The sequence below is a fragment of the Tachyglossus aculeatus genome, chromosome 2 (assembly GCF_015852505.1).
Source record: "Tachyglossus aculeatus isolate mTacAcu1 chromosome 2, mTacAcu1.pri, whole genome shotgun sequence".
Taxonomy (NCBI): domain Eukaryota; kingdom Metazoa; phylum Chordata; class Mammalia; order Monotremata; family Tachyglossidae; genus Tachyglossus; species Tachyglossus aculeatus.
Window position 1 is genome coordinate 152,884,136 of NC_052067.1, and position 12,093 is coordinate 152,896,228.

At 42.6% G+C, this 12,093-nt stretch overlaps 1 protein-coding gene across 1 annotated transcript in view; it reads right to left on the reverse strand.

Moving 5' to 3' along the window:
- ADAMTS20 (ADAM metallopeptidase with thrombospondin type 1 motif 20) overlaps nt 1–12,093 on the reverse strand; it is a 231,939-nt gene that overhangs the window by 147,003 nt on the left and 72,843 nt on the right. The window contains exon 9 of the mRNA XM_038770479.1: nt 141–245. Within this exon, the coding sequence (XP_038626407.1) occupies nt 141–245 (105 nt within the window). The remainder of the gene's footprint in view (nt 1–140; nt 246–12,093) is intronic.

A 12,093-nucleotide genomic window follows, 5' to 3' on the forward strand; every position in this document is an offset into this window, starting at 1 on the left:
TCAATAAATATGACTGAAGGAATGAAGAAGTAGACATAAGCATGATGTGAAAGGGAGGATACAGGTCAGTCAGTCCTAGACAATTCAAAACGTGGGCAGTGTAGCTTTGCAGACTACAGAGACCACTATACTGGACTTACCATTCCATAACCACAATCTGTCCCATCAGCCAACGGCATATGCTGCGTACGACAGCCCTTGTGAACTCCTTCAGCACTTGTGCACCAAAGACGTTTGCATTGCTTCTGGAAGAAAAAAAAACACGATACCGTTTAGTAAAAACGGTCGGTGATATTTGTGAACATATCTTGGTTTCCAGTGGGAGGGAATTATGCACGTAACACTGAGCTTTAATATTTATCTAACATTTCTAATTGGGATGCGGTGAAAATTGGAAAAAAAAGGGTTGTTGAGAAGCAAAGCAAGTTTAATAGCATTATCAATGACATTTATTGAGCAACTGATAATAATTAATAATTATGGTATTTGTTAAGTGCTTACTATGTGCCAAGCACTATTCTAAGCACTGGGGTAGATACAAGGTCATCAGGTTAATCACAGTCTTAATCCCCATTTTACAGATGAAGTAACTGAGGCACAGAGAAGTTAAGTGACTTGCCCAAGTTCACACAGCAGACAGGTGGCAGAGCAGGGATTAGAAACCACATCCTCTGACTCCAAAGCCTGTGTTCTTTCCACTAAGCCATGCTACTTCTAAGCGTGGTCTATTTATTGAGCCCTTACTGTGTGCAGAGCACTGTCCTGAGTGCTTGGGAGAGAACAATACAGAGCTGGCAGACAAACTCCCTGCCCATGAGGAGCACAAAGCAGCAGAAAGACTGTGATGTCATGGCCTTTATTATTATCATTATCATTTTTAATTAATAATAATGATGATGGTATTTGTTAAGTGCTTACTATGTGCCAAGCACTGTACTAAGCACTGGGGTAAGTACAAGGTTATCAGAGACATAGTCCCTGTCCCACATGGGGCTCACGATCTTAATTCCCATTTTACAGATGTAAGACATAGTCCCTGTCCCATGGGGCTCACAATCTAAATTCTCATTTTACAGATGAGGAAATTGAGGCACAGAGAGGTTAAGTTGCCCAAGGTCACACAACGGTCATGTGGTGGAGCTGGGATTAGAACCCAAATCCTCTGATTTCTAGGCCCGTGCTCTTTCCACTTGGCTCTGCTGTTTCTTTACATCAGCACCAGTGGATCCCCCAAAATATTGGGGAGAACAGGGTGAGGCAGGTAGACAACTTACAGGGCCATGGGGTTGAGGGGGCAGTGGGACCCTGGACTTCCCCTTTCTTTCCCTTTCCTTCTCTTCCCATTCTTCCCACATCCTTTCAACCTCTCCTCTAAGTCCCTCCTCCACTGTTTCCCCTTTTCTCCTTTCTCCTTTTCTTCTTGAAGAAGCAGCGTGGCTTAGCGGAAAGAGCCCGGGCTCGGGAGTCAGAGGTCGTGGCTTCTAATCCCCACTCCGCCACTTGTCAGCTGTGTGACTTTGGGAGAGTCACTTAACTTCTCGGTGCCTCAGTTACCTCATCCATAAAACGGGGATTAAGACTGTGACCCCACGTGGGACAACCAGATTGACTTGTATCTACCCCAGTGCTTAGAACAGTGCTTGGCACATAGTAGGTGCTTAACAAATACCATAATTATTATTATTATTCCCTTTCCTGTTTCCTCTCCATCCCCTGGAGGCTTCACCCTCATTTCCCCACCAGCTTGACGTTCTGTCCCCCTCCCGAAGTCCCAACCCACTTCACCCCCTCACACAAATGAAGAATTGGATCCCCCGTCCCTAAGAAAAAGATTTTAGTTACTAAATTTTCTGTTGATTTCACTCCATTTCAAGGCAGAATACTCCTTCCTCCCTTAAAAGAATAGGCAGATGAGATCACGGTCCAAGATGAATACGTTCACAGTTCAGATTTGGCTAGACCCTGCCATTAAGACCGTGAGTCAAACGAGAGGAATCTGGTAGAAAGAAAAACTTCAATGCTAAAATCAATTCAACAATGTTTCAGAAGAAAGAATCAATGCACATAGCTCGAGAAGACTGGCTTTCAGCATTATGGCTAACTGGTCATGAAGCACATAAGTTCCAGTTGGCCAAAGAGGAAAACTAAACTGGAGAAAGAATGACTTTCTAAGGATGGTGGAAAAAAAAAAGTCTCAATGTGAAATCTGGGAAAACTTGAATGGCGGCCTTCAGTTGCCCTGTTTTACCACACTGGTGATGGAGGCCGGATATGACTCAGTTTCCCACATTGAGATGACAGCATGGTTTAATGGATACAGCACAGGCCTAGGAGTCAGAAGGACCTGGGTTCTAGTCCAGACTTTGCTACTTGTCTGCTGTGTGACCTTGGACAAGTCACTTCACTTCTCTGTACCTCAGTTACCTCAGCTGAAAATGGGGATTAGAACTGTGCGCTCCATGGGACAGGAACTGTGTCCAACCTGATTACCTTAGCACAGTGCTTAGCACATAGAAAGCACTTAACAAATACCACAGTTGGTTTTATGAACATTATTATTGCTATTAATAGTAGTAGTATTAGTATTATTACCATCTGGGCTATCACAAAGCAGACCCAAAATCTTGGCAACATCACCTGATTGTCAAACTTCATTCATTTATTCCATCATTCAAGCATATTTCCCGAGTGCTTACTGTGTGCAGAAAACTGTACCAACTCAGCACTTGGGAGAGTACAATATAACTTATTAAACCATCACCAGGAACAAGATTTATTCAAATTGCCAAATGTTTTTTTAAAGTTCCATGAATAGTCTTGGAGTTGCTCCCTGCACATATCCTACAAGCCTTGAACTGTAATTATCATCATCTCTGGTCTACACTGTGAGCTCTGGAGCAGTAATCTGTCAATAAAATTCTGTATCAACCAGGCAAAATAACTCTTGATAAACTCTTGCCAGAAATGGAGAACTGTGAACCCACTGTTGGGTAGGGACTGTCTCTATATGTTGCCAATTTGTACTTCCCAATCGCTTAGTACAGTGCTCTGTACATAGTAAGCGCTCAATAAATACGATTGATGATGATCATAACTGTGGCTGCAATTTGATCTTTCTCCTTGGTTTTTGAAAATCAATCAATCAAGCGTACACATTGAGAACTTACTGTGTGCAGAACACTGTACTAAGTGCTTAGAAGGGTAGAATATAACAGAAGATGGTAATAAAGGCAGCATTGTGGATACCCCAAATCATCTCCTAAGTGTTTCATATGCTATATAAACTGGGATAAATCAGTAGGCCACTACGATGGAGCAGCACACTTGTCTTGAGAAAAAGATAGAACAAAACTTCATCTCAGAAGATAATCATTGTAGAATGGAATAGTAGACACTTTGTAACAATCATCACCATCAGTGGTCTTCATTGAACATTTACTGTGTGCAGAACTCTGTACTAAGCACTCCTACTCCCTCCTACCTAGACGGTGTGCCAATCAACCATATTTCTTTGAGCGATTACTATGTGCAGAGAACTGTACTAAGTGCTTGGGAGATTATAGCACAACAGAATCAGCAGATACATTACCTGCCTATTAAGAGTTTACAGCCTAGAGGTTTGATGTGGGAAAAATAATATTAATGGTGGCATTTATTAAGCACTTACTATGTGCAAAGCACTGTTCTAAGTGCTGGGGAAGGTACAAGGTGATCAGGTTGTCCCATGTAGGGCTCACAGTCTTAATCCCCATTTTACAGATGAGGTAACTGAGGCACAGAGAAGTGAAGTGACTTGCCCAAAGTCACACAGCTGACAAGTGGTGGAGCCGGAATTTGAACCCATGACCTCTGACTCCAAAGTCCGTGTTCTTTCCACTGAGCCATGCTACTTCTCTAATGGGAATGGAATGGGACTGTGTCCAACCTGACTGGTCTTGTTCTCTGTCTCCCCCTTTTAGACTGTGAGCCCACTGTTGGGTAGGGACTGTCTCTATATGTTGCCAATTTGTACTTCCCAAGCGCTTAGTACAGTGCTCTGCACATAGTAAGTGCTCAATAAATACGATTGATGATGATGATGATGATTACCATGTATCTACCCAAGTGCTTGGCACATAGTAAGCACTTAACAAATAGAATAAAAAAAAACAGTTATGACAGGAGTCAAAGCCATGAAAACTGGGAAAATTCTGGGACCCGATGAAATACCTTCTAAGATGTACAAGCATGGAGGGGGGACACCCTGCTTAAACACTTTTACAGACTCTTTCTTCTCAATATGTGAAATACTGAGGAGGTATAATCTCAGTCAAACCACAATCATCAGCACCTTCTAGGAGAAGGTGAAATATAAGATCACCGCAATTATCAAGGTATTTCATTACTCTACGTTGCTGAAAACTCTGGGGAATACACATAGAGGAACAACTTTCAGGCAGAAGCTGGGACATTCTGAAGAGGGTGTGTCCACGGAGTCGCTATGGGTCGGAAACGACTTGACGGCATTTGAAGATGAAGACGTTGCTGACCAGAATATTCCTGGACAAGCTACTGAAGTGTATGACAGTATGTTGCCCGAATCACAATGTGGCTTCAGATCATAAGAGCAAAGCAGATGTGATCTTTACATCATGTGAGGTACAGGAACACCCCATCTTACCTCCTTCCCTTCCCCACAGCACCTGTATATATGTTTGTACATATTTATTAGGGTAGGCAGCGTGGCGCAGTGGAAAGAGCCCGGGCTTTGGAGTCAGAGGTCGTGGGTTCAAATCCTGGCTCCGCCACAAGTCTGCTGTGTGACCTTGGGCAAGTCACTTAACTTTTCTGAGCCTCAGTTACCTCATCTGTAAAAATGGGGATTAAGACTGTGAGCCCCACTTGGGACAACTTGATCACATTGTATTTCCCCCCCCCCAGAGCTTAGAACAGTGCTTTGCACACAGTAAGCGCTTAACAAATGCCATCATTATTATTATTATTATTATTATTATTATTTATTACTCTATTTATTTATTTTACATGTACATATCTATTCTATTTATTTTATTTTGTTAGTTTGGTTTTGTTCTCTGTCTCCCCCTTTTAGACTGGGTGCCCACTGTTGGGTAGGGACTGTCTCTATATGTTGCCAACTTGTACTTCCCAAGCGCTTAGTACAGTGCTCTGCACACAGTAAGCGCTCAATAAATATGATTGATTGATTGATTGAAAAGTATCCAGGAGCAGCCCCCCAGACAGCTCGTCCGCTAGACTGTAAGCTGTCTTAGGGCAGAAATCATCTCAACCAACCTGGGTTCAAATCCCAGCTCTGCCACTTGTCTGTTGTGTGATCTTGGGCAAGTCATTTAAATTCTCTATGCCTCAGTTCCCTCATCTGGAAAATGGGGATTAAGACAGTGAGCCCCATGTGGGACAGGAACTGTGTCCAACATGATTAGCTTATATCTGCCCCAATCCTTAGAACACTGCTTAACACATAGTAAGCGCTTAACAAATACCATCATTATTATTAATCTACTCTTCCAAGTGCTAAGTACTGTGCTCCACACACAATTAGCACTTAATGAATACCAGTGATTAACTGATTGAGCAAGTTAGTTTTTATAGACTTTACAAAAGCATTTGACACCAACACACCATAGAACTTAAGTCTCCTGCTTAGTAAATTTCATTACCCTGAAAAGTTATGTAATAATAATAATAAATGATCAATTTATTTGTTACGCGCTTACTATACGCCAAGCACTATACTAAGCGCTGGGGTAGATACATTCATTCATTCATTCATTCAACCGTATTTATTGAGCGCTTACTGTGTGCAGAGCACTGTACTAAGCGCTTGGGAAGTACAAGTTGGCAACATATAGAGACGGTCCCTACCCAACAGTGGGCTCACAGTCTAGAAGGGGGTGACAGAGAACAAAACAAAACATATTAACAAAATAAAATAAGTAGAATAAATATGTACAAGTAAAATCAATAGAGTAATAAATATGTACAAAAATATATACATATATACAGGTGCTGTGGGGAAGGGAAGGAGGTAAGGCAGGGGGATGGAGAGGGGGAGGAGGGGGAGATACAAGATAATCAGGTCCTACAGAGGGCTCACAGCCTAAGTAGAAAGGAACAGGCATTGAATCCCCATTTTGCAGATGCGGTAACTGAGACCTAACGAAGTTCAGTGACTTGCCCAAAACACAGCAGTATGTGGTGGAGGCGGAATTAGAACCCAGGTCCTCTGTCTCCTGGGCCCGTGCTCTTTCCACTAGACCAAGCAGATTCTAGGACGCTACATCCTGATGTCGTAGCTTGTTTGGACCACAGCTGGGTATATCCTCTCTGGTTCATTTCCAATACCAGTAGAATAAAGCATAATGGGCTCAAACTGTTCAATTTATTCTAGGCAGCCATTCTGAAAAATGCAACAAGAGACCTGGACATGGGTAATAGAAAACTTCACACTTCTCCAACAGACTCTTCCAAATCAAGCAATTTTAAACATCATTCAATCTAGTCATTAAAAGTTGCTGTATGGAGATGAGTACGGCCTAGAGGCACACACCCAAGAAAATTATGAAGAAAAATGAAAACAGGTTTGCCAAATCAGCCAGACGTTACAAAGCTGATGATAAGTTGAACTAACGTATCAGCCTTTACTTGGAAGGCTGTACATAAAACCGAAAATCTTGACTGGTATTTCAGAGTTAAATGCCGTTATCTAATCAGTACACTATCCAATGATGCGACATTGTTTGCAGACAAACAAATAGGATTAGAATGAGAAGCAGTGTGGCTTCATGGGTAGATTGCACGCCTGGGCGTCAGAAAGACCTGGCTTTTAATTCCAGCTCCTCTATTTGTCTGCTGTGTGACCTAAGGCAAGTCACTTCACTTCTCTGGGCCTCAGTTCTCTCATCTGTAAAATGAGGATTAAGACTATGGTCCCCAAGTGGGACATGGATTTGGTCCAACCTGCTTAGCTTTGTGTATATATGTACATATCTAAAATTCTATTTATTTATATTAATGATGTGAATATATCCATAATTCTATTTATTTATATTGATGCTATTGATGTCTGTTTACATGTTTTGACTCCTGTCTCCCCACTTCTAGACTGCGAGCCCACTGCAGACAAGGACTGTCTCTGTTGCTGAATTGTACTTTCCAAGCACTTAGTACAGTACTCTGCACACAGTAAGCACCCAGTACATATGACAATGAATGAATGAATGAACTTGTATCTCCCCATTGCTTAATACAGTACCTGGCACATAGTAAGCGCTCAGCAAATACCATTAAAATAAATCAAATTAAGAAAGGCAGAGTAACCATTCAGGACCACCCAGTTTCTAGACTGTGAGCCCACTGTTGGGTAGGGACCATCTCTATATGTTGCCAACTTGTACTTCCCAAGCGCTTAGTACAGCGCTCTGCACACAGTAAGTGCTCAATAAATACGATTGATTGATCAAACAGGGTATGGCACTAGTGTGGTGTTCGGCTGAAGCTCACACTAAAGGTTCACAGAACCAGAAGCAGCATGGCTTAGCGGAAAGAACCTGGGCTTGGGAGTCAGAATCAATCAATCAATCAATCGTATTTATTGAGCACTTACTGTGTGCAGAGCACTGTACTAAGCGCTTGGGAAGTACAAGTTGGCAACATATAGAGACAGTCTCTACCCAACAGTGGGCTCACAGTCTAAAAGGGGGAGACAGAGAACAAAACCAAACATACTAACAAGATAAAATAAATAGAATAGATATGTACAAGTCTAATAGAGTAATAAATATGTACAAACATATATACATATATACAGTATATATATATGTCTATATATATATATATATGTAGAAGTCGTGGGGTCTAATCCCGGCTCCGCCACTTGTCAACTGTGTGACTTTGGGCAAGTCACTTCACGTCTCTGGGCCTCAGTTACCTCATCTGTGAAATGGGGATTAAGACTAAGCCACACCTGGGACAACCTGATTACCCTGTATCTACCCCAGCACTTAGGACAGTGTTTGGCATATAGTAAGTGCATAATAATAATAATAATAATAATAATAATGGCATTTATTAAGCGCTTACTACGTGCAAAGCACTGTTCTAAGCACTGGGGAGGTTACAAAGTGATCAGATTGCCCCGCTGGGGGCTCACAGTCTTAATCCCCACTTTACAGATGAGGTAACTGAGACACAGAGAAGTTAAGTGACTTGCCCAAAGTCAAGTGACTTTGCCCAAAGTGACTTGCTTAACAAATACCATCATTATTAGTAGTAGTATTCCTACATCCTGGACTCTCCTCGTACAACACATCTGACCCTCTGAGCTGTTCCATCAGTGTCCTTAACAGACTTCACTCGAGAACGGCCAGTCAGGTTAAATAAGTCACCTGTGTGGAATTTGCTAAACGTTTACTACGTGCCAGGCACTGTACTAAGCACTGGAGGGGATAAAAGCAAGTAGAGTTGAACACTGTCCCTGTCCCACAGGGGGCTCACATCCTCAAGCCCCATTTCTTACAGATTTCCCAGGGCTTCTTACATTCTGACATTTACATTTCCCAGAACTTAGAACAGTGCTTGGCACACAGTAGGTACTTAACAAACACCATCATTATTATTATTATTACAGATGCGGGAACTGAGGCACAGAGAAGTGAAGCAACTTGCCTCAGATCATCCAACAGACAAGGGGCAGAGCTGGGATTAGAACCCATGACCTTCTGACTCCAGGCCTGCACTCTACACCATGCTGCTTCCTGACCTAGAACAAAGCTTTCCCAGGCCCCTTTCAGACCTACCCCTAGAAACTTCACCCCAATTGTACAGCCCTGTGGGGTACACACTTGGGATCCCTCCAGCCCGGACACCCCAGGGTTTTAAGATCTTCCAAGGCCTCAGTTCAAGGAGGAGACCTCTCTGGGATCTCAGCCCTCCAGAGGATTAGGGGCAGTGCAGCTGGCCCCTATTTTGAGGAACAGTTCTTAGCAGCATTCCCTGAAATAGAGGACCAGCTGTTTTAGCCCTGTCAGAAGTGGGGCATTCCTAGCAAGCCAGCTGCAACTCTGAGACAGGCCGAAGCTCTCATCACGCTCCCCCTGCCCAGACCCCAGGCCTTCAGATGCTCACAGGCTTAAAGGGCCAGCTCTGAAAGTGTGCTGCTAAGATGCACCCCTTTTGGGGGGCATAGCTATTTCTGCCCAAGCATTCCGTATCTTCATTCATTCAATCAAATCTATTCAGCGCTTACTGTATCAAAAGCACGAACTAAACGCTTGAGAGAGTACCATGTAATTATAATGATGATGATGATGATGATGGTATTTGTTAAGCATTTAATCAATCAATCAATCAATTGTATTTATTGAGTGCTTACTGTGTGCAGAGCACTGTACTAAGCGCTTGGGAAGTACAAGTTGGCAACATATAGAGACAGTCCCTACCTAACAGTGGGCTCACAGTCTAAAAGGGGGAGAGAGAGAACAAAACCAAACATACTAACAAAATAAAATAAATAGAATAGATATGTACAAGGAAAATAAATAGAGTAATAAATATGGGCAAACATATATACATATATACAGGTGCCATGGGGAAGGGAAGGAGGTAAGATGAGGGGGATGAGGGGGAGAGGAAGGAAGGGGCTCAGTCTGGGGCAAAGCACTGCACTTTAAAGTGCAAAGCATTTTACGATGTGCAAAGCACTGTTCTAAGCACTGGGGAGGTTAAAAGGTGATCAGGTTGTCCCACGGGGGGCTCGCAGTTTTAATCACCATTTTACAGATGAGGTAACTGAGGCACAGAGAAGTTAAGTGACTTGCCCAAAGTCACACAGCTGACAGTTGGCAGGGCTGGGATTTGAACCCATGACCTCTGACTCCTAAGCCCAGGCTCTTTCCACTGAGCCACGCTGCTTCTCCTAACAACAAACAAACAACAATGTAACAACAGTCACATTCCCTGCCCACAACATGCTTAAAGTCTAGAGACTTTGTAGAAGTAGCATGGCTTAGTCAGAGTGGCTTCTAATCCCAGCTCTGCCACTGGTCTGCTACGTGACTTTGGGCAAGTTACTTCATTTCTCTGTGCCTCAGTCACCTTATATGTAAAATGGGTATTAAACATTGTGAACCCCATGTGGGACAGGGGACTGTGTCCAACCCAATTTGCTATATGCACCCCAGAGCGTAGCCCAATGCCTGGTGCATAGAAAGCACTTCACAAATACCACAATTATTATTATTACTATTCACATTGGGCATTTCTCGGAAATGTGGATTCCTCGCTAAAATTCTTCTTTTCAGAGAAAGTTCTCATTTATCCAAAGATACAAACTTTTTTATCTACACATCCTGAAATCTAAACTTAAAGGATTCCTTCCAGTCCACTTTGAAGTTGGATGATAAGAATTTGGATCAAAATTCAGGAAAATAAAATCAAAGAAAGTGTTTTACTGTAGATAACCACATATCAGTGGTACTGTAGGGCTAGCATCAAAGGCAACTTTTAGTACTTAAGGTTCTAAAATAAAGGAGCTATCCCATGGCTCAGTATTCTTTCCATCTCATGGTGATTGATGAGCACGAAATAAGACAGCTTCTGAGAAATATGACAAATCTATATTCATAAGAAAATGAATCACATATTTTCCTTTACTATTAGATTAGATGAGCACATTCCCCGTTTCATAGTTTTTAATCAGACACGAAACCCTTTCAAACCTCATAAATCAGAAAACAGCTGCATCTTCTTTCCCTCCTCATCGCCATTAACTTTAAATTAGCACCCAAACCCTTTAATCTAAGAGGATTCCATGATAAATTGGAGTCAGTCAGCTTTCTCCCTCTTTCTTATCCTCCCTCCTCTCCCCCTACAACCCAGAGGGTAGGCTTCATTCCTCTAATTACAAGCTACTCACTATATTTTGCTCTCACCTCACCCTCCTCTTAACCCTTCGCTCACACCCTCATTTCTCCCTTCCCCTACATATCCAACAGAACGGCATTCACCCCTTCTTCAAAGCCCTATTAAATTTGTATCACTTCCAGGAAGCCTTCTGGGATTACACATTCATCCCCTTACCCTAACTTCCTTTCCTAATGCTTCTCTCATGTTTTTAGTCCCACCCCTTAAGCATTCAGGTAATCCTTTCCATCCCCACCCCTACAACGCTTACATACATATCCTTACACTCAGTTCCTTCCCTTAATTGTAATTTATCTTAATGTCTGTCTCCCCTTTGAGACTCTAAACTCCTTGAGGGCGGTGATCATGTCTATCAGACATATTTTTACTTTATCAAGAAGCATGGTCTAGCGTGAGGAGCACACGTTTGGGAGTCAGAGAACCTGGTTTTTAATTCTGGCTCCTGTCTCCCCCTTTTAGACTGTGAGCCCACTGTTGGGTAGGGACTGTCTCTATGTGTTGCCAATTTGTACTTCCCAAGCGCTTAGTACAGTGCTCCGCACATAGTAAGCGCTCAATAAATATGATTGATTGATTGATTCATTCATTCATTCATTCAATCGTATTTATTGAGCGCTTACTGTGTGCAGAGCACTGTACTAAGCGCTTGGGAAGTACAAGTTGGCAACACATACTTCTCTGTTGTGTCACTTTGGGCAAGTCACTTAACTTCTCTGTGCCTCAGTTACCTCAACTGTAAAATGAGGATTAGGACTGTGAGCCCCATTTGGGACATGAACTGTGTCCAGTCTGATCAGCTTATAATAATAATAATAATAATGGTACTTGTTAAGCACTTACTACGTGCCAAGCACTGTTCTAAGCACTGGGGTAGATACAAGATGATCAGGTTGTCCCACGTGGGGCTTGAAGTCTTAATCCCCATTTTATAGATGAAGTAACTGAGGTACAGAGACGTTAAGTATCTTGTCCAAAGTCACACAGCTGACAGGTGGCGGAGGCGGGATTAGAACCCATGACCTCTGACTCCCAAGCACGTGCTCTTTCCACTTAGCCACGATGATTTACCCCAGTGCTTAATACAGTGCTTGGCACGTAATAAGCACTTACCAAAAATCATTTTTAAAAAAGTAAGCACTCAACGAATACCAC